The 18,955-nt window shown below is 41.6% G+C and overlaps 1 protein-coding gene and 1 long non-coding RNA gene across 5 annotated transcripts in view; one reads left to right on the top strand and one right to left on the bottom strand.

The window, feature by feature from the left end:
- LOC105496447 (uncharacterized) overlaps positions 1–10,450 on the top strand; it is a 23,483-nt gene extending 13,033 nt beyond the window's left edge. For 3 of the 4 annotated variants that reach the window (XR_011613295.1, XR_011613297.1, XR_011613294.1), the window contains 2 exons: positions 85–325; positions 4,679–5,709. This is a non-coding gene — a long non-coding RNA (uncharacterized lncRNA). Of the gene's footprint in view, positions 1–84; positions 326–4,678; positions 5,710–10,412 lie in introns of those variants that run through there. The other variant, XR_011613296.1, reaches the window with a different exon arrangement.
- Positions 1–18,955, bottom strand: part of LOC105496446 (WAP four-disulfide core domain 8) — a 20,505-nt gene extending 1,550 nt beyond the window's left edge. Inside the window, exons 1-6 of the mRNA XM_011766867.2 lie at positions 18,893–18,955; positions 10,394–10,503; positions 7,172–7,312; positions 4,031–4,198; positions 1,489–1,629; positions 381–523 (exon numbers count right to left, since the gene is read on the bottom strand). Of these exons, the coding sequence (XP_011765169.2) occupies positions 384–523; positions 1,489–1,629; positions 4,031–4,198; positions 7,172–7,312; positions 10,394–10,503; positions 18,893–18,918 (726 nt within the window). The 5' untranslated portion in view covers positions 18,919–18,955 and the 3' untranslated portion in view covers positions 381–383. The remainder of the gene's footprint in view (positions 1–380; positions 524–1,488; positions 1,630–4,030; positions 4,199–7,171; positions 7,313–10,393; positions 10,504–18,892) is intronic.

Here is an 18,955-nt window from a genome sequence, read left to right as displayed (position 1 = left end):
AAAGAAAAGAAAAAAGAAAATAATTTAAGTGCAATAAAACTTATGCATTCCAAATTCAACAACAAATATCTTTTTATATTGCAGGAGACATTGACTTTAAAATAAGGAACTAGACAAGGATGGATGCCATTGCCTTTATTTTCATTATTATTTTGGAGCTTCTATACAACACAAGAAGACAAGAAAATAAAGTCATGAAGTTGAAAAAAGTCAAATATATCATCACTTTCAGATGATGGGATTATATATAAAATCAAAGTAACATCATTCAATATTGTGATACTTAAGATAATTTGGCAAGTTGGATGCAAGACAAAACTGACAGGTCTTTATTATGCTACTCATAATTAATGATTTTGATGATAATATTTTCTACTTACTATTCAATGCTTGGGATCCGTACATTTCAGTCCACAAAGTGAGCAGCACTTTTCCACCAATGGGCACTCATCATCCTGCAGGCACCTGGGTTTATCGATCTGGGCACATAGCAAGGGCTTGCGTGGGCAGAAACCTTGTTTGACTTTATGGGGTAAAAGAAAACACTTGACCTTGAAATACTTGGTCATAATTTGAGACAAATTTGGGGAATCTTGGGAAACTCAAACAAGGTTTTATTCTGATTAAGATTCTTGCCTTTCCCCCTATAGTAACAATAGACTGGAGGAGGCAGAGTATCAACTTTCTATGATAACTTGAGGAGCATCAAGAAAAGTCTTGCCATCTCTGACTTGTACCATCTGATAGGATTCCTGTCTGCTGCTACAGAATTAATGGATCTGGGTTATATAACCCCAGAAAACCACAAGTAGCAGGAGTATTAGATAGCACACAGAACCTTCTTGTTTTATAAATTGTAGGCATTGAGGAGTATTTAGAGGGAAATGAGTTGCCCAATGCCACATAGAAAGCCAGTAGAAAAGTTGAAGTAGGTTGAAAAGCCTTTGACTCCTGCCACCACGCTATACTGAACCTTAGAACCTTAAAGCCATACCTGGACAATCCCTGGGACTACACAGGGGAGTAAACACCTGCCTTATAGGAGGCAGGAAAGTTGGCTTCTATCCAACATCATTTGCTACTGATGTTTTCCCCAGCCTGTCTTACACAATATGAATATGATGTGCATGCTCTGAAGTTCTGTGCAGACATGAAGGCTTATTAGGAATACACCTCATGGTTATGAATCTTTTATGAATTGGTGAATATTGTCACCTTGCAAGTCATTGAGGAATGAGACTCGGAAAAAATAAGTTTTCCTGGGGAAGAATAGAGAGCAATACTATGAATTATTGGCTTTGAAGAATAGCACAATAGTCTTCAGAGGTCAATATAACTTGTTGGGCATTAAAAGGGGTTCCAAAGGATCCTCAAAGATGAGCCCAAGGGGCATCCGAGGTTCAAGACACCCCCCCCCCACTCCATGAGACAGCATGGCATCCTTGCCACATGCACAATAGATTTGGTAGGTATATCCCCAGTCCTTACCTGTCCAGGCCCTGGCACAAACAAAGCCACACCTGGATTCACAACATTTGTCTGTCTGGGGACAATCGATGTCACTGTGACATGAAGGTGGACACTCCTTACGTCCAGTGACAGGGAAGAGTGGGCATTGTCCATCCTTAACTAAAATAAGAGCAAATGTGAGCTTCTTAAAACCTCACCTCCATCCCACCACCCTTCAAAGAGCCTTTCCTTCTCTTCAAAGCTAGTATCCCTTTCTGCAACTTGGTTCACCCTACCCTATCCATCTCCAATAGGCTGTGGAAGAATGAAATGTCTCATCACATCATGGGATGTGGTAGAGAGCGTGCTGGGCTTGGTGCCTTAAGCCCCATGGTAAAGTCCCAGTCCTGCTACTTAGTGAGTTTCCTTCTCTATAAAATGGGGATAATTATGTGAAATCTACACAAATCAGTGTAAGCCATTTTAGGGTATTTGGTTTTATTAGAATGAAATGGGGATCCATCGCAGTGTTCTCAGTAGATAAGTGATATGGCCTGACTCATGTTTTGAAAGGGTCATTGTAACTACTGTTTTGATAATAGATTGTAAGGAGGATAGAAGCAAGGAGACATTTTAGGAGGCTTTTGGGGTAATCCAAGTAAGAAGATGGCTCCTCAGATCAGGGTGGCAGCTGCGGAGGTGGTAAGGTTTTAACAGATTTGGGATCTACTTTCAAGGTAGAACTAAAATTATTTCCTAACTTAATGGATGTTAATTGATAAAGAGAGGCATCAAGTGTGATTGTGAAGTTTTTCAATCAAGATGAGAAGCATGGATAGAACAGGTTTGCGTTAGGGGAGTGATGGTAAGAGGTACTGGTTTATGTTTATGTTTAGCTTATTTTTCTTTTTTTAGACAGGGTTTCCCACTGTCACCCAACTAAGCCTCAACTTCCCCAGCTCAAGTGATCTTCATACCTTCTCAAGTGATCTTCCCAGCCTCCTGAGTAGCTGGGACCACAGGCGCGTGACACTATGCCTGTTTTTTTGTTGTTGTGTTTTTGGTTGTTTTTGTTTTGTTTTTGTTTTTTTGTTGTTGATCGTAGAAATTGGGTCTCACTATGCTGCCTAGGCTGGTCTCAAACTCCTGAGCCCAAGTGATCCACTTGCCTCAGCCTCCCAAAGTGCTGGGATTACGGGTGTAAGCTACTGTGCCTGGCCCAAGGTTCTGTTTAAGCAAGTTCAACATGAGATGTTCGCGAGGTCCAAGTGGAGATGTAGAGCAGATAGTGGAGTTTGGGAGTCAGATTAGGGCTGGAAACACAATTTTGTGAGTCATTAAGACATAAGTGGTATTTAAATCAGTTCTTTGGGGTTTTGTGCATGTATGCTCTTTTCCTCATCTGACTGCAAATTCTACAAGGGCTTCCCAGGTCAGGCTCAGGCTATGATGTGTTGAACTCCCAGAGGTATTATCAGGTTGCCTCTGAGTCTTAACCTAAATTTTCCACAAACCGACCCAAGCCCATTTCCCTGGCCTCCTCTTCCTGATGGCTCCTGGGAGAGGAGACAAGGGTCTTGTCCACAGCATCGTGATTCCTTAGAGCTTCCCATGAAGGGAAGCTTGTGGTCTTAGTTTCAAGTCAGGTCCCAGGATTGCCTTGGACGTTCAGGCCCATGGGTCCATGGAATTAAAATTCCATCCCTACTCTTGACCAACTGTGGGTCCTCAGGCAACTAACTTTACCTCTCTGCCTCTGTTCTCTCATCTGTAAAGTGGTAGTAATGGTACATTTTTCAGCTTGCCTCACAATCTGTGGTCGAAATTGCAATGCTGCCTCATAAATCACACAGTGTTGCATTGTGAAGATCACTGGTCACCATCTCAATTGTTACCATTTAGTGAACCCACACCACGGGACCCCCACTATATCAAGTCGTTGTGTTTTAAATAATGTATAATCCTACCAACAACTCAATGAGCTGTTTGCTGTGACTCCAGAATTACAGAAGAGGGAACTGAAACTCAAAGAAGTGAAAAAAGCAGCAAGTGGGAAAAGTCAGATTTTAATTCAGGTCATTTTACTTCTAAGTTTGGTAGGACACTGTCTCTCAACATTGCTGGTGATGACCATTATACTAAGGAATAAATCCACAGCCTTCACCTTCACCCCACCCTACTCTCCACCTCCAGTGTGGACACTTACTCCATGGGATTCCATTCTTACACAAATCCTCAGTATGATGCTCAACAGGTTACTATCATGAGGAAACACCTTCTTCCAAGGGAGCACACCTGGCTTTTGGGTCACATTGGCCAAGATCTATTAACATTTTCTATACACTATCTCATTTTTGGCAGAGCCCCTCCATTAGGTAAATACTGTTATTAACCTCATTCTATAGACAAGGAAACTGAAGCTTATAAAGGCAGGCAACTGGCCCAAGACCTCCCAGCCAGTGAATGACAGAGTTAAGTCTTGAACCAAGGAACTTTAACCTCAAATCCTGAGCCTATAACCTCACTGGTATACTATTTCTAGTTAAACTAGACCCTCAGATTTCCAGAATACGGGTCTCACCAACTAACATGCAGGCCGTTCTGCAGTCATTCTCACTCAAGAAGTTGTTGGCATTCCCTTTGCAGCCCCTGTATGTGAAGGGTGTGCAGCGATAATTTTTAAAGTCAAAATACCAGCGCTGTGCATCATGATTACAGTTTCCTTGTCTCACAGGTAGCGTGCAGGGTTCTGAAGTCAGGAAGCAAGGAAGGAAGGACATGAAGAGTAGAGATAAAAGAACAGGGTCAGTTCCCTAGCATTTGTCATAACTCCTGGTGTTATCACCCACGTCAAAAAAGGAGCCATGGCAGGGGAAAAAAAAGGCATAGGTTCTGGTCCCAGTTCTACTACTACTAGTCTATGTTGTATGGCACCTCTGAGCATCACTCCTTCCTTGCAAAGAATATTACAAGGTGCATATAAGAATCTTGTACTTTGGAGCTGATCTTTCTTCTCCATTGTACTGAGCTTTGGTAGGGCAAGACTTGTTCAGCAACTATTAGGTTGGTGCAAAAGTAATTGTGGTTTTTGCATTGTTGAAATTTGCTGTTTGATATTAGAATATATTCTTAAATAAATGTGGCTATATTATACATCATTTTAATGCACATTTCTTGCTTCATGTACTTTTGCTAATGACTTATTATTTGCTCTTTATATTTATTTTAGACTATGGAAATTATGTTAGACAAAAAACAAATTCGAGTGATTTTCTTATTTGAGTTGAAAATGGGTCTTAAAGCAGCAGAGACAACTTGCAACATCAACAACACATTTAGTCTGGGAACTGCTAAGAAATGTACAGCGCAGTGATGGTTCAGGAAGTTTTGCAAAGGAGACGAGGGCCTTGAAGATGAGCAGCATAGTGGCTGGCCATTGGAAGTTGACAATGACCAATTGAGAGCAGTCATCAAGGTTGATCCTCTTACAACTACACAAGAAGTTGCCGAAGAACTCAACGTTGACCATTCTATGGTCATTCAGCATTTGAAGTAAATTGGAAAGGTGAAAAGCTCGATAGGTGGATGCCTCATGAGCTGAGCAAAAATTTAAAAAATAAATTGGTTTGAAGGGTCATCTCTTACTCTATGCAACAACAACAAACTATTTCTCAATCCAATTGTGACATGCAATGAAAAGTGGATTTTACACGACAACCAGTGATGACCAGCTCAGTGGTTGGACCGAGAAGAAGCTCAAAAACACTTCCCAAAGCCAAACTTGCACCAAAGAAAGGTCATGGTCATTGTTTGGTGGTCTGCTGCTGGTCTGATCCACTATAGCTTTCTGAATCCTGGCAAAACCACTACATCTGAGAAGTATGCTCAGCAAATCAATGAGATGCACTGAAAACTGCAGTGCCTACAGCCAGCATTGGTCCACATTGGACCAACAGGCAGCCAGAAAGGGCCAACTGGTCCACAGAAAGGGCCAATTCTTCTCCACAACAACACCCAACCACACATCACACAACCAACACAAAAGTTGAATGAATTGGGCTACAAAGTTTTGCTTCATCCACCATATTCATCTGACCTCTCGCCAACCAAATACCACTTCTTCAAGCATCTCAACAACTTTTTGCAGGGAAAACACATCCACAAACAGCAGGATGCAGAAAATGTTTTCCAAGAGTTTGTCAAATCCTGAAGCATGGATTTTTACGCTACACAAACTTATTTCTCTTTGGCAAAAATGTGTTGATTGTAATCGTTCCTATTTTGATTAATAAAGATGTGTTTTGTTTTGTTTTGTTTTGTTTTTTGAGAAGGAATCTCGCTGTGTCACCCAGGCCGCAGTGCAATGGTGTGATCTCAGCTTACTGCAACCTCTGCCTCCCTAGTTCAAGCAATTCTCCTGCTTCAGCCTCCTGAGTAGCTGGGATTACAGGCACCCCCCACCATGCCCAGCTAATTTTTGTATTTTTAGTAGAGACAGGGTTTCACCATGTTGGTCAGACTAGTCTTGAACTCCTGACATCAGGTGATCCGCCCGCCTTGGCCTCCCAAAGTGCTGGGATTACAGGTATAAGCCACCATGCCCAGCCAATAAAGATTTGTTTGAACATAGTTATAATGATTTAAAATTCACGGTCCAAAACTGCAATTACTTTTGCATCCTAAGTGCCTAACAAAGTGCCTAGTACCTAGAAAGAATGAAATACCAAGGAAGAGACAGCCCCTGACGTCTGAAAACTGAGCTGACACTCCCAGCTAAGCAACATGGATTTTCTGTTGGAGATCTAAAAATCTCCTAGAACATTTATATCAAACAAAGTCACTCTGAGATCATGATGAAGTGAGACAAAAACAAGATCACCATGAAACCTGCAAAATACCAAACACCCATCCCCTTCTAAGCTAACATGAGTGACTTACGCTTCTCTACCATCAATCACAGCTTTATCCTCAGTCTGGTCTGCATTCTGTATAGTTAAGATTCCCTGGGATAGCCAGTCATAGAATTGCCCCCGCTTTCTGACAGCACTCAATCTAGAGCAAACTCTCACTTCTTTAGACCCTCCCCCGAGTTACCCAATCAAAGCCTAAATCCTATAATAGATTCTTTCTAACAGCTTCTTACAGAAATGCCTCAAACTTGTCTAGGATGAATATTTTCCCTCACTTCAATGAGTACTAAACCCAACTTGTTCAACTACAGGTGTATTCTGGTGGTCTTTTCAAAGGGCGTTAACAACAGATATTTGATGAGTGGATAAATGTATGAGTGAATGAATAAATGAATCTTTTTAAAAAGCACACAGTTCCCCACACATATTGGATAGATGCCCAATACATTGAGTTACCAGAAAACCTCCTTGAAGATCAAAGAGTCTGAAAAACAATGCCAGCATCTAAGCTGACTGAGGTTTCATTTTGTCACAGTGCCATAATAGTCTCTTGAACAGAGTGAGCATGCAACAAGTATTAGTTATTTGTGAATGATTGAATGTGGGACCCAAGAAGACCAGCATCAATATTATGGTAGTTGATGGTCACCATGCCTAGACTTATTATTTGTACTTGAGGGTTAGGCATTGAATAAGAGAATGAGAAGAGCACAGGCCCTGGGTCCTTGTCCTGCCATCCAAGGGAATCCCTCAGCCAGTTTTGGACAGAGCAAGAAGTGGGGAACCTCTGTCCTCAGCCTGGACATCACTACCTTGAAAGGGATCCATGCATTTCTTCTGACAGGCAAAAAGGCAGCACTTTAGGTATTCCTCGCAGTCAAAATCTGTGTTACATGAATTCGGAAGTTCAGCGGTACAAGCGAGCCTCTCTTTGGGACACAACCCTGGTTTCTCTGCAAGAAAGAAATGTCCAAACTCACATTCATTCAGAATTTCAGCTTTTTTTCTCCTATGGCAAAGGCGTGTAGTGAAATTCTCTCAGCCCTATCCTCTACCTTCAATTCTTAGCTCTTGCTCTGCTTCTATTCAGGGACTAGTTCTGTTTCTCAGCACTCAGATTCGTTCAAATGGATCTGAATCAGGAATTTGTGTCCAAGAAGAACTGAAGGAGAAGCATGTTGGATTCCAGGGCAAGGGGTTAGGAAGGGACCAAGGCCCTAAATTCAAAAGAGTTTCTCTCTTCTTGAAAGCTAATATTTTAATTCTTAATTCCTTTGTCTCTAGTTGATAAAAGAAACTAGTAAAGACTGGTGGAAACACCATGGAAGTAGAGGTCAGGAGGCCTGATTTGACCCTTGACTCCTGGTAAACTCAAGACCGATCTGAACTCAGTTGTATGATTTTTAATTTACCTCTAAGGAGTAAGAAATGGTGGAGTGGAAGAAGCATTATAGTCAGGCAGATCTGGCTCGGGAGCCTGGCTCCAACACTAACCAACTAAATAATCTTGGGAAAGTATTTCCCTTCATCTGAGTTATATTTTCCATCTTTAAAATGAGAATGACAATTCCTGCCTTACAGGTTGATTATAAGAGTTCAATGGGGTGATGTCTATAATGCCTGTGGTAAGACCTTGGCAGATATGGAGTTGCTTCCTACCTTTTATTTTTATTTTTATTTTTTTTACTAAAAACTAGAAGAGGCAAGGGGAAAAAAACTATAGCACCCAGTGTTTCCAGTCAGCCTCCCATCCAAGTACTAACCAGGTCTGACCCTGCTTACCTTTTGAGATCAGACAAAATCAGGCATTTTCAGGGTGGTATGGCCATGCTTCCTTCCTTTTTGAGGCTAGACATGGCTTCCTGATTTCAGTGCTTGTGGTAGGTAGAATCTAAAGTTGCACCCTCAAGATTCCCAACTTCTGATTATTGAATCAAACACTAATCTAGGCAATGCTGTGAAGGGATTTTGCAGAAAAATTAAAGACCCAAGTTAGTTGACCTTAAGATTAGAGATAATCTCTAATCTCTGGCCCAGACCTAGTCAATTAGGTCCTTGAAAAGCAGAGCTTTCTTCTGGTTGGTAGAGAAGAATTTATCAGAGAGATTCAAATGATGAGAAGCATCTAACAAGCTATTCGTAGCTTTGGAGATTGTTGAGGCCAAGTGCCAAGGCATGAGGGTGGCATCTAGAAGTGACAGCCAGTAAAGTAGCCTCAGTCCTACAACTCCAAGGAAACGATTCTGCTACAACCAGCGAGCTTGGGAGAGGACCTTGCATCCCAAATGAGAACTACAGCCCTGGCTGACATTTCAATCTCAGCCTGGAAAGAACCGGAGCAAAGAACCCAGATGCGCAATGCCAGACTTCTGACCCACAGACAATTTGTTAGGTGGCAAAGGATGGCTCATATAGCATTTAATGTGTCTCCATGATTCTAAACTGAGTATCCCTCCAATGGAATCTGGCCAGAGAGGCATGATCCTTTCAGATACTACTGAGTTTTGGAACTGTAGAACTTTGGAATGGAAAGAACTCTATTATCATTGGTACCAAACTTCTGATTTCACAGATTAAAAGAAATGAGGTATGATAAGATAATACAATGCATTAGGGGCAAGTCTGGGATTTACAGTCCAGGACTAACTTAAGGAGCCCCACATCTTCCCTGAGGACTGGCCACTGAGACTTTGAGTACTTTCCAACAATACTTCTTGTCATTAATGATCCTTCCAGGAATGGGCTGAAGCTAAGAAGAGTATGTGGTTCCTAATTTGGAGTGTACATCAAAATCATCTATGCATGTTTCAGAAAATATAAACTCTAGGCTGAATCAGAATCTCTAGAAAGTGCATCTTTGGGACTCCACTTTTTAAAAAGAACCTCAGGTGATCCTAAAGCAGGCAGTGGGCACCAGGAGGTAGGCTGTTCCTTGGGAACCATTGTTCTAGGTTTAGCAGACAGAGAGTTTGGCAAATCAAACTGGGTTTGTGTCGTTGAAGCTCCTTTCCCCATTGCCAGCTTGAACTCTCACTTATTAATAAAAACCCCGCCTCCGTTTCTTGTCAGCTCTTCTTAACCACTTGCTTGTGTGTATAAGCACACCTCACAGGTTTCTCTGCATCTACTGGGGATGCTTCCCAGACATCTGGTCTCAACTGTCTTCTGACATTACTTGACACATACTTCCTGGGTGATCCCACTCATTCCCACAATCCCAACTGTGATTCTCATCTCTTCCTCCAGACTCATCCTCTATTCCAAACTAAAGACTCATTTCGACCTGCCTGGGAAAAACACCATCTAAGCATCGCAGAAGCACGTCTGTTCTAACATATTTAAAACAGAACTATTACCTCCTTATGCCCAAGCACTACCTTACTTTCTATTCCGCATCTTGACATTTGGCATCAACAGGTCCAGTCTGTTATTAGAATCCAGAGATGCACTCCTTCCTCTCTGCCACCCCAGTATCCTGTCAGTCATGGACTTGGGTCAACTCTGTCTCCTAAACCTCTCTCCAAACCCTGTCTCCTGCCTCTCTTTACTACCACTCCCTCAGATCAGCACCTGATCTCATCCCTTGTCTCTTCTCAACTGCTGCAACAGCCTCCTCACTGGTCCTCTCCTCTCAGGCTCATGCCTAGTGACTTATTAATTTAAAAAAATTAAACTTGTGTGTGTGTGTTTGTGTATGTGTGTGCAGTGGGAATGAATGTGATCACCCAAGAAGTATGTGTTGAGTGATATCATAAGACAGATGAGACCATATCTCTGGGAAGCATCCCCAGTAGATGCAAACTATATACATAGTCTCCTTCCATATATACATATGGAAAAGTTAGGGAAATAATTTGGGGGGAACAAGTAAGGAAAGTATGTGGAGGGCCAGGGTGGTGAGCAGGGGTAGCTTTCTGTGGCCCCAAATCCATGGCAGAGGGGGCCTCATCTGACACTGGCGCTGGCCTCATGTCTAACCCTCATCCTCAAGAATACTTTCTAAGGAAGAATGGCTGCAGGTTTTTTGAACTCACGTTTGTTCTTCTTGTGCAGCAATGCAGATGTCCACTCCAAAGCAAGGGAGAGAAGCAGCAGGAAGGCTACATTCCTCCAGGAGAAGGTGGAGCTGTAGAGAGGAAGGTGCCTGTGTGGATGAGAAGAGAGGTGGGAGTTAAGCACAATCCAGAGAGAGACACAAAGTGTGTGCAGAGGAACCTGAGAGATGATCCACCAGGTCCCTTTAGTTCACAGGTAAGAAGACTGACACCAGCATGGGGAAGGGGTCTGTCTGAGGTCAGATGGTGAGTTACGGTGCATCTAAGACATTCCGTTTCAGGACCCTGACCAATCCCCATACCTTGCCATGGTGCTATACTTTGTGCTACACAGACACTTGCCTATTGTTTTGCTCCTGGGTAAGAGGCCACACTTAAATGATCACAAGAATTTGTTTGGCACAGTTGCAGAGCTGGTTTGCCCACAGTCACTCCAGGGGCAACCCCAGACACTAGTGAGCATCTTTTCTTTGCTCCACTGATGACAGAAATGGATGGTATGAGATTTTCCAGAGGGCCTGGGCACACTCTACTGGATCTTGGTGCACCAGAAGCAAGAACGATCTCAGATGACCTCGGGTTAACAAAGAAATTCCTTTCATTCCTTCTGTTACTATCCAAGCCTAGGATCTTATGATACTCCCAGACAACCAGATGAACAGATGAGCTTCCCCCACCTACTCAAGCCCCCATTTCCCACATGCGTTTTCGTGATCCTTATGTATTTTTTATTTTAAGGCATGAAAAACTAATAATCCCTTACTGTATTAACTTTTAGAATGCATTCATTTCAAAAATGTAAGAGGTGGGTAGAGGGAGAAAGAGGAAGCAAGAGACAGAGAAAACATCTGTATGCCAAAATATACGTCTGTACTGGTGGAACTTCAGATACTGAGAAAGCTATGGTGGTATCTTGGAATAGAGTCTCTTCCAGAGTTCCTGAAGCCATACCATGCAGCTGCCTAAAAGTAAAGACTGTGACAATTTATCTCCCCGATCTTTCTTGTTGGGGGAGTTCTAATCATGTATCCTCTTCAAATTTTACAATAGTGCCTGTACTCTTTGGTCATGGAAATTATGATCCCAAACATAGTGATCTTGATTTTGGGCGTGGCTCAATCCCTTATAGCAGCATATCTTGGATCCTCTGTTTCCTCATCTAGAAAATGGGAACAATGCAGTTAACCTGGAAGCTTTGTTGTCATTGTGAGGATTAAGAAGATTTAATGAAGTGGTATGGAGTGGTAGGAAACATAGCATTCAGAGTTAGACCTGAGTTCACATCCTTAATCCACCACTTACTGACTGTGTGGCCTGGGCTCAGTCACTTCACCTCACTGAGCCTCAGTTTGTCATAAAAGAAACAATAATAACACCTACCTCATAGACACAAGAATTACTTGAACTATTTTTGTAAAGCTGGCTTGTAAATCAGTGTTTATTGTATTTTAGTCAATTAACAAATAATGAATGGCAACAGTGAATGCCAAAAAATGTTCCTATTACCATTTTAGCTTTTTAGTTCCCTAGTCAGAGACTGTGTAAATCATTCCTTTAGTTCCCCTAAAAGCTTAGCCAAAAGGCCCTCTGGTGCTTTACATTTTTATTATCAAGTCACTCTATGGGTTTGAAATTTTACCCTTTAACCTGAAAACGTCTGTTAACCCAGTCTTGAGAATCAGTTGATCAGATGCAGTCAGTTAGAAGAAAGCAGATCTCATGGGATGGAGGCGGGGGAGAAACACAAATTAATAGAATTGCCAAACATAATAGAGGATGTCCATTTATAATTTTAGCATAAGTATATCCCATGTAATATAAGGAACATAGTTCTACTAAAAAATTATTTGATGTTTATCTGACATTCAGATTTAACTGGTCATCCTCTATTTTTATTTTCTAAATCTGGCAACTTTGACACAGAATGAATCCATTTTGGTTGGACTGGGGTTTGTTTGGGCAAGAGACTACAAAACACAGGTCTTACAGGTAACAAATGAGCATGATTGCAAGAGTTGCTAAGTAGGGGCTCTGAAGAACTAGGACAGACTTGGAATACACGGACACAAATGTGCTATATAAATAATATACCAGGTTCTGGGCACAGTGGCTCATGTTTGTAATCTCAGTACTTTGGGAGGCCAAGACAGGAGGATCACTTGAGCCCAGGAGTTCAAGACCCACCTGGGCAACATAACAAGACCCTGTCTCTACAAAAAAAAAATAAATAAATGAAAAACCTTAGCCCAGAATAGGCCAGGCGAGTTAGCTCACACCTGTAAACCCAGCACTTTGGGAGGCGGATGCCGGCAGATCACAAAGTCAGGAGATCAAGACCATCCTGGCTAACACAGTGAAACTCCATCTCTACTAAACAAAGTGATTCTCCTGAGTAGCTGGGACTACAGGCATGCGCCATTATGCCTAGCTAATTTTTGTGCTTTTAGTAGAGACAGGGTTTCACCATGTTGGCCAGGCTAGTCTTGAACTCCTGACCTCAAGTGATCTTCCTGCCTTGGCCTCCCAAAATGCTGGGATTACAGGTGTGAGCCACCATGCCCAGCCTTTGTATGCCTTCTTTTAAGAAATGTCTATTCAAGTCCTTTGCCCATTTTTAAATTGAGTTGTTTTCTTACTATCGAGTTGATGGAGTTCCTTATATGTTTTGAATATTAACCCCTCATCATAGTATGGTTTGCAAATATTTTCTCTCACTCTATGAGTTGTCTCCTGACTGTTGATTATTTTCTTTGCTGTGCAAACACTTTGTAATTTAATGTAATCTCACTTGTATATTTTTACTTCTGTTCCTTGTGCTTTTAGGGTCATATCTAAGAAATCATTGCCCATAGCAATATAATGGAGCTTTCCCCCTAGGTTTTCTTCCAGAGTTTTATAGTTTCAGCCATTGTGGTTAGATCTTTTGTCCATTTTGAGTTGATTTTTTAAAAATATATGCATATTTTGTGTTTCAGTGGCTTTTGGGGCACAAGTGGTTTTTGGTTATATGAATGGATTGTATAGTGGTGAAGTCTGAGATTTTAGTGCACCAGTCCCCAAGTAGTGTACATTGTACCTAATATGTAGTTCTTTTTTTTATCCTTCTCTGCCCTCCTACATTCCTCCCTTCTGAGTCTCCAAAGTCCATCATATCACTCTGTATAACTTTGCATACCCATAGGTTAACTCAACTTGTAAGTGAAAACATATGGTATTTGGTTTTCCATTACTGAGTTTCTTCACTTAGAATAATGGCCTCCAGCTCCATCCAAGTTGCTGCAAAATACATTATTTCATGATTTTTTATGGCTGAGTAGTATTCCATGGTGTATATATACCACATTTTCTTTACCCATTGGGTTGATTTTTTTGCATGGTGTGCAATAAGGGTTCAATTTTATTTTTCTACATGTGAATTTCCAGTTTTCCCAAGACCATTTATCAGAGACAGTCTCCATTGTGTGTTCATGGCACCTTTATCAAAAATCAATTAACGATAAGTGTATAGATTTATTTCTGGGTTTCCTAGATTTATTTCTGGGATTAGCATTAAGAACTAATGCTAATCCTCCTCAAATGTTTCCAAAAAATTGAAGTGGAGGGAATTTTTTCAAGTTCATTTTATGAGGCCAGCATTATTCTAATACCAAGCCATGCAAAGACACTACAAGAAAAGAAAATTACAGGCCAATATCCATGATGTACATAGAGGCAAAAATTCTCAAAAAAATATATAAGCAAACTGTATTCAACAGCACATTAAAAGTATCATTCACAGCCAGGCATGGTGGGTCACACCTGTAATCCCAGCAATTTGGGAGGCCAAGGTGAGCAGATCACTTGAGGCTAGGCATTCGAGACCAGCCTGGCCAACAGGGCAAAACCCTGTCTCTACTAAAAATACAAAAAAAAAAAAAGTAGCCAGGCGTGATGACACATCCCCATAATCCCAGCTACTTGAGAGGCTGAGGCACAAGAATTACTTGAACCTGGGTGGCAGAGGTTGCAGTGAGCCAAGATCGTGCCACTGCACTCTAGCCTGGGTGACAAAGCGAGACCCTGTCTCCAAATAAAAGAAAAACAAAGTATCATTCACCATGATCAAGTAGGATTTATCATTTGAATGCAAGAATGCTTCAACATATTCAAAGCAATCAATGTGGTGCACCATCTTAAAAGAACTAGTGATATAAATAATATGATCATCTCAGTAGATGCAGAAAATGCATTTGACAAAATTCAACATTTTTATGATAAAAATTTTCAACAAGTTAGGTATAGAAGGAATATACATCAACACGGTAAAGTCCAGATATGACAAGCCCACCACTCTTATACTCAACACTGAAAAGTTGAAAGTTTTTTCTCTGAGATCAGGAACAAGATAAGAATGCCAATTTTTACCACTTTTAATCAACATGGTACTGAAAGCCCTGGCCAGTGCAATTAGCAAGAAAAATAAATAAAAGTCACCAAATAGGGAAGAAAGCGGTGAAATTGCCTCTGTTTACTTATGACAGGATCCTATATATAGAAAACCCTAAAGACTTCACACCAAAAAACTGTTAGAACTGATTAAGTAATTTATTAAACTTTCAGGATACAAAATCAACATACAAAAATCAGTAGCATTTCTACACACTAGCAACAAACTACCTGAAAACCAAATTAAAACAATCCCATTTACAATAGCATAAAAAATACTTAGGAGTAAATTTAATAAAGGATATGTGAGATCTGTACACTGAAAACTAGTGAAAGAAATTGGAGAAGACATAAATAAATGAAAAGATATTTCATGTTCATATTTCGTATGGATTAGAAGAATCAATATTGTTAAAATCCCGTACTACCCAGAACCTACCTTTTTGCCCAGCTTCCCCAAATAGCAGAGGTTGCACTTTGCAGAAAACTGAGCAGCATTTTGCAATTGAAAGATCTACAGCTGGCCAGGAGCTGGGGGAACAGTGTGAATTCCCAGGTTACAATATTTAGGAACTACAGGTAAGGGCCCACTATAACTCCATTACATCGCACTACCCCCTAGTTCTCCCCCATTAGGCACTTGCCCAGCCCCAGGCCCCCCGGTCTCCATGACTGAGAGCTCCTAGCTTACACCCCTCCTCATCCCCGTAGCATAGCATGTTCTGTTGCGAGGCTACTCAACCAGATATGTGCCTCTAGCCTCAGTTACTAAGAAGTAGACCTTGAGGAGGACCACTAGCTCCATAAGTCTCTTTAATACACCTTGCCCTAAGTTCAGGCAGAGTCAGTAAGTAAATTGGTAAGCCTCGTCCAAAGATATTATCTTCTAAATGCTGCCTAGTCAGATATCTACATTCTGACACTGGGGAAAGATGGTCTCTAAATATTGAGTACAGAACTCCATATGTATCTCCATATTGTGTTGTTAAAATATTTTAAATCTTTTACATTTTTTGCCCTTTTGATCTGTCAATGATTGAGAAAGGTGTGTCAAGGGCCCTCAATACAGTTATAGATTTCTCAATTTATGCCCATAATGATGTCAATGTTTGCTTTAATATATCCTGATTTGATTGGTTTAGGTAAATACAAATGCATTCCTGGTGAACTGAGTCTTTTACCATTATCTAGCAAGCCTTCCTTTATCCTTAAAGATAAAACTTTATCTTAGAGTTTTCTTTTTTTTTTTTTTAGACAGAATCTCCCTCTCTCTTTCTCCCAGGCTAGAGTGCCGTGGCATGATCTTGGCTCACTCCAACCTCCCCCTCCTGGGTTCAAATGATTCTTGTGCCTCAGCCTCCCAAGTAGCTGGGATTACAGGCATGTGCCACCATGCCTGTAATTTTTGTAATTTTAGTAGAGACGGGGTCTTGCCATGTTGCCCAGGCTGGTCTTGAACTCCTGGCCTCAAGCAATCTGCCTGCCTCGGCCTCCCAAAGTGTTGGATTACAGGCGTGAGCCAATGTGCCTGGACTTAGAGTTTTCTATTGCCTAATATTAATCAAACTATACTTTCTCTTCTTTGTTTGCATTTACCTAGTCTTTTTTCCATTCTTTTGCATTCAACCATTCTACTTACGTTTTAAGTTTATCCTTCAAATAGTGTAAATCTACACTGTAAAAATCCAGTCCAGCAATTATTACCTATTAATTGACATTTGCAGGTACCAATGACATATTTGGATTCATTTCTACAATCTTATTATGAGTTACCTACTCTCAGTCCTCATTATTCAGATTCTGTACTTGCAAATTTGCCTACCTGTTGAAATGTATTTATCACCCAAAAATCAATACTCATGATGCTTTTGTGGTCATTCAGGATATGTGCAGAGTGGCAAAAAACTTGAGTCACGCAACATACACATTCCCAGCTGAAGTCAAACAAGACAATGCTCTGCTTGTTTAAGCTCTTCTACTACTATAAACAAACTTCCTTTTTGCAGTCGATTTAGTGTCACATTTTTCACATTTGTGTGCTTTTTATTGGTGAGTTTGCTGTTTAAAATGGCCGCCAAGAGTTACTAAAGTGCTGTCAACTGTCCTAAGAGCAAGAGGCCTACGATGTGGCTTACGAAGAAATTACCTGTGTTAGATAAGCTTGGTTCAGGCATGAGTCACTGGGCTTTCAGCCACAATTCAATGTTAACGAAACAATAATATATATTATATAAGGTATGTGAGGTTTTTTTGGTTTTGTTTTTTTGTTTTTTTGGTTTTTTTTGAGACAGAGTCTCACTCTGTCACTAGGCTGGAGTGCAGTGGTGCGATCTCGGCTCACTGCAACCTCCACCTTCTGGGTTCAAGCCATTCTCCTGCCTCAGCCTCCCGAGTAACTGGGATTACAGGCATCTGCCACCATGCCCTGCTAATTTTTTGTATTTTTAGTAGAGACGAGGTTTCACTGAGTTGGCCAGGATGGTCTCAATCTCCTGACCTAGGGATCCGCCTGCCTCAGCCTCCCACAGTGCTGGAATTACAGACATGAGCCACTGCGCCTATATACACGTTTAAAAAATAAAGACAGGGCCAGCGCGGTGGCTCACGCCTGTAATCCCAGCACTTTGAGAGGCTGAGGCAGGCAGATCACCTGTGTTCAGGAGTTCAAGACCAGCCTGGCCAACACAGTGAAACCCCGTCTCTACCAAAAATATAAAAATTAGCCGGGTGTGGTGGTGCACACCTGTAGTCCCAACTACTCGGGAGGCTAAGGCAGGAGAATCCCTTGAACCCGGAAGGTAGAGATTGCAGAGAGCCGAGATCACACCACTATGCTCCAGCCTGGGGGACAGAGAGATTCCCTCTCAAAAAAAAAAAAAAAAAAAAAATTATGTATAGTTTTTTTAATAATTAACCACATAGGTTAAAAAATAGAAAGTAGCCAGCCTCCCAGAAGCCTTCTGTGTGCACCTTCTAATTACCATCTATATCATGTGTCTTCAGACAGAAGCACACATAAAACAGGGTTATGTATTGATCAAATGATGAAAATGTGTGGTCAGAGGCTTGCACTTTCCCTGAGCAGTGGCTCAGTATTTGCTAATCTGGTGTTCACAGTGACTTTACAGAACATAACTACCCCCAAGTAACGGGAATCAACTGTATTTTTATTACTCTGGGGACAAATAACTTTGAGCTCTCCATGACTTGCCACAACAAAAGACTTCCTAGGCAAATTGTCTACTGCCTTGTTCCAGGCGGGGGCTCTACTCAAGGCTGTGGGACCAAGACTAAAGCAGCAGCCTCTATGTGGATTAGGCCCCTTCTCCTGGCAGAGGGGAAGCACAAAGGAGCTGGCAGAAACTCATAGTGCAAAATTCGCAATGCATATGCTACGTCCGCTCATATTCCAATAGACAAAGCACAGCCGACAGTAAACCCACAGTCAATGAGACAGAAATATGTCTTCCTTCCACAGGCGGTTCTGAAATTGCAAGGTAATGGGCAGGAGTGTCCTCTTAAAGGGAAGATGGAATGAATAGTTGTGAATAATAATATAACCTATCACTATTACTCCTGTTTTAATTTTTTGAAAATGTGTAGATACATATTACATGTTTGTTTTTTTAAAAAAATCAAACTTTACCCTACTCAGGCTCTCACCCTCCACACTGGGCCACTCAAAGATGCCCAACTTACCCTACTTGGGCTCCAACAGCCATATCAGGATGCATTCGAGACCAACCTGGCCAACATGCTGAAACCCTGTCTCTACTAAAAATGCAAAAATTAGCCGGGCGTGGTGGCGCACGCCTGTAGTTCCAGCTACTGGGGAGGCTAAGGCAGGAGAATCGCTTGATCCATTGATGCCTTCTTCACCCTGCTTAGGCTCTGATTCCTGACACAAAACAGCCCTGTTCTGTGGAACCCCTCCTCACTATGCTTGGCCCAACTCCCCACAGCCAACCACCCTAACTTCTACGTATCCTCCTCATCTCCTTGGGCTCTGACCCTCCATGTCTGGCTGCCCACCCCCATAGACACCCTCCTCACCCTCCTTCAGTTCGGACAGTCCACATCAGGCCTTCTCCCTATGGAGACAGCTTCCTCACTTTG

This window comes from Macaca nemestrina, chromosome 15 (genome assembly GCF_043159975.1).
Source record: "Macaca nemestrina isolate mMacNem1 chromosome 15, mMacNem.hap1, whole genome shotgun sequence".
Classification (NCBI taxonomy): domain Eukaryota; kingdom Metazoa; phylum Chordata; class Mammalia; order Primates; family Cercopithecidae; genus Macaca; species Macaca nemestrina.
The sequence above is the reverse complement of the archived record's forward strand: the minus strand, read 5'-3'. Positions and strand labels throughout refer to the sequence as shown.